The 3,989-nt window shown below is 35.9% G+C and overlaps 1 protein-coding gene across 1 annotated transcript; it reads right to left on the reverse strand.

Annotated features, from left to right (window-relative positions):
• Nucleotides 1-203: 203 nt before the first annotated feature.
• LOC140432001 (uncharacterized) lies at nt 204-3,727 on the reverse strand (the record flags this gene model as incomplete). Its single annotated transcript, XM_072519865.1, has 4 exons — nt 3,561-3,727; nt 2,458-3,465; nt 997-1,933; nt 204-816 (listed from the first exon to the last, which is right to left on the reverse strand). Coding segments are annotated over exons 1-4 (2,725 nt in total), but the record flags the coding sequence as incomplete, so codon positions are not given.
• Nucleotides 3,728-3,989: the final 262 nt, after the last annotated feature.

Raw genomic sequence — 3,989 nt, forward strand, 5'->3', positions numbered from 1 at the left:
ATATTGTAACAAAGAAAGGTTAATATTAATTACGTACTAACATTAAAGAACATTAAAGAAGATTGATATATGTAATATAAGTACAGTCTAGATATTAATTTAAATATCTTTTATGCCTACAACCGTTAAAAACTTTATAATATTGTGTAGATGATTATTGTCTCTAAGAAGGTCGCCTATGTCGCTGGGAAGGTTGAGTTTACTTCTGGTTTCCTGGAAAATTTGACATTCGGTTAAAATATGTTTAACTGTATTGTTGGTTTGACACTGGTTGCAGTATGGAGGATTGTCTCTTGTAATTCGGTAAAGATGTGTATGACGGGTGTGACCAATTCGAAGTCGAGAAAAGATGACTTGTTTTTTCCTCGGTAACACAAAGGCTTGTTTTTGTAAAACATTGTCTTTAATTTGCCTTAGTTTTTCGGAACACTGCGACCATTTGTTTTGCCACGCACAACTAACTATGTTTTTTAAGCACAATTTAAGATCACTTGGCACTATTTTATTTAATTGCACTTGACCATCACTTATCGCTGCTTCGTGAGCTAGACGGTCCACAACCTCGTTACCATGTATTCCAATATGAGATGGAACCCAGATTAATACCACATGTTTGTTTTTCTTTGCAGCATTTTGAAGTTCTTTGTAAATGTCTTTATGAATAGGATTGCTGGAGTATATGTTTTTGATGTCACAAAGAGCATTCATTGAGTCAGTAATGATTGTATAATTTCTCTGGTCCGTTGTGTTAATGAACTTTAGAGCTTCAAGGATTGCGTATAGTTCTGCGTTCGAGATAGTCCAGTTGTTATGCAACTTAAATTTAGCATTATGAATATTACAGAAAATGGCTGCGCCGACTCCGTCCGTTGTTTTTGATGCATCTGTGTAGATCTGTCGGTAGTCGCTAAATCTATCCATAATATCTTTGAAGTTGTTTATTAATATGGCTGGTGGGGATTAATGTTTATTAAATTTTGATAGATCAGTAATTACTGGTGGTTTATTTACAGTCCATGGAGGAGGAGGGTTTTCGGAAGGATGGTATATTGACGGGAATTGTATGCTATATTTATGAAGTAATCGGTTAATTCGTTCATAGAAAGGCGGATTACATTGAGGATGAGATGAGAAGTAGTGGCTGAAACGATTGCTGTGAACGTTATGGTAGACTGGGTTATCTAGAGAGGATAGAACTTTACAAGCAAACGACAAACTTAAAAAATCTCTTCTAAATTCTAAAGGGGTTTGCCCTGATTCACTACATATACTTAGTATGGGGCTTGTTCGAAAGGCACCCAAAGCGACTCGCAGTCCCGTATTTTGGATTACATCTAGTTCTTTAAGAACAGATTTTTTGGCTGAGTTATATATCACTGAGCCGTAGTCAATTTTTGATCGAACTAATGATGAAAAGATTCGTAGAAGAGTTGCCGTATCGCTGCCCCAGTTGATGTTCGACAGTGTCTTTAAAATATTAATGCTTTGCTGGCAAGTACCTTTTAGATTTTTAATGTGACTTTTCCAATTGAATGTTTTGTCAAATGTAAGACCGAGGAACTTTATTTCTTTTACAAAGACCAGATTTTTACCATTCAATGTTAAAATTGGATTATCCTCTTTTCGCTTTTTTGAGAAGAGCATGCATTTTGTTTTTTCGTTAGAGAAACTGAGTCCTGTTTTGTCAGACCATTTCTGGAGATTATTTAATGCGCTTTGTAGGATTCTTTGGGAGGATTCTAAATTTGTTCCTCTTAGTAGGATAACCAGATCGTCTTCGTATAGTCTTGCTTTTACTGGATGTTGACATTGTTCCAAGATATCGTTAATTGCAACAAGAAATAAAGTTACACTTAATACCGATCCCTGGGGGACTCCATTTTCCTGGATTCGACTTGATGATAGTGTTCCATTTGATCGTACTTTAAATGTTCTAAGTTGAAGAAAATTTTAAATAAATTTTAGGAATTGTCCATTAATACCCCAGGAGTGAAGCTTTTCTACTATACCATATCTCCATGTGCAATCGTGGGCTTTTGTTATATCGCAGAAAATAGCTAGACAGTGTTGTTTGTTAATGAGTGCTTCGTGAACTTCGGATTCAAGATCAACTAGGTTATCCGTCGTTGATCTATTTTGACGAAAGCCGTTTTGCTCCGGGATAAGCAATTTTTTATCTTCCAGAAACCATGTAAGACGACGGTTTATAATCTTTTCAAATAGCTTACAGGTTGACGAGGTTAGGGATATTGGTCTATAGGACTGGGGATCTGTTTTCGGTTTTTGGGGTTTAGGGATTGGGATAATATATGATTCTGACCAAGACTTTGGAAAGTAGTGCTGAATTCACATTTGGTTCAAAACATTAAGGAGGTATATTCTAGCATTTGTGCTTAGTTTTTGGAGAAAAATTATTGGTATATCATCTGGACCCGGAGAAGAGTTTTTATGCCAAACAATGCATCGTCCATTTCTTCAAGTAAAATTGGCGAGTTCATGTAGTCTTCCGTGTTCTCCGTGATCATTATTTCCTTTTTTTCATTTCTAAATTTAAATTGAAGAAAATTTGGAGGGTAGTTGTTAGTGCTGGAATTTTGTTCGTAAAGGTCTGCAAAAATTTCTGTGATTTCTTGTGTTGAGGTAATGAATTGATCATTATGTTTTAAGAAACTAATTTGGGCGTTGTGCTGTTTTCCAGATAGTTGACGAATTTTCCTCCATAATGCAGACAGGGGAGTAGAGTTGTTGATGGATGCCACGAAAGATTTCCAGTTTTGTTTTTTAGTTTGCTTAATTTGATATCGAGATTCAGCTCTCAGTTTTTTATATTTTATTTGATTTTGTGTAGTAGGACATCGTCTGAATTTGTTAAAAGCTCGCTTGTATTTTTTGATGGCTTCGTCACATTTAGTATTCCACCACGGTACTGGCGTGTGAGTTTTTAGAGTTTTGGTTTTTCCGACTGCTTTGTGGCCTGCTTCTAATATTAACTCAGAGAATTTTAGATAAGTTGAAGATATATTTGAGGTACTAGGGTCAGGGAGATATGGGAGTTTTTGGTCTATTTGGTCTGAGAAAAGTGTCCAATTTGCCTGGTCTAATTTCCATTTTGAGAGAGGAGTAGTTAAGGCGGTTTTAAAAGGACGGGTTATAAGAATAGGAAAGTGATCACTCCCGTATAAGTAGGGATGGACTTCCCAATTTAAAGATGTTTGTAGGACCGGATCGCACATGCTTAGGTCGATAACTGAGGATTCTCCTGTTTGTATATTAAATCTTGTGGGTTCCCCTGTATTCAAGATGTTTATATTGTTACTGTCAAGTAATTGTTCTAGTACTTTTCCTTTTAATGATCGAAATTTGGATCCCCAGTAGGGACTATGACTATTAAAATCTCCTAAGAGTATACGGGGAGATGGGATCTGTTGAAGTAGTTCCTCAATTGCGGCAGTTGAAAAATTTTCACTCGGTGGAATATAAATGTTGCATATTGAGATCTTTATATTACTATTAATTGTGATTGCAACAGCTTCTAAGGGTGTATTAGTTCTGCTTCGTACATTTGGTTGATATAGATTGCTACTTCACCACTTGCTTTATCTCTATTGGTCCTGTTTTTATAAAAGCATTTAAAACCCTTTAACCTTGCATGGTAAGAATCTTTGAAATGAGTTTCTTGAAGGCAAATAACTGATGGTGTTTGTTGAGCAATTAACTTTTGTAACATTTCGCAACGGGTGTTGTACCCGTTGAGATTCCATTGTATGATACATCTGAATGTTAAGTACTTAAGTTTTCTTGAGAGGATGAGAGTTCGCTGTCCATTGATGCAGATGTTCTGGAGAGTTGATGCTGTAATTTTCTTTTAATGTTTGTGATTTTTGTTTTCAGCTTTTTTGAGCTTTGAGTGTACACAGTGTCCAGATCCTTAAGGAAACCTGGTACATTGTCTGTATAGGTTTTAAGAAGATCCAATATGTCTGCGTTGT

Source organism: Diabrotica undecimpunctata, unplaced genomic scaffold, assembly GCF_040954645.1.
Source record: "Diabrotica undecimpunctata isolate CICGRU unplaced genomic scaffold, icDiaUnde3 ctg00002498.1, whole genome shotgun sequence".
Classification (NCBI taxonomy): domain Eukaryota; kingdom Metazoa; phylum Arthropoda; class Insecta; order Coleoptera; family Chrysomelidae; genus Diabrotica; species Diabrotica undecimpunctata.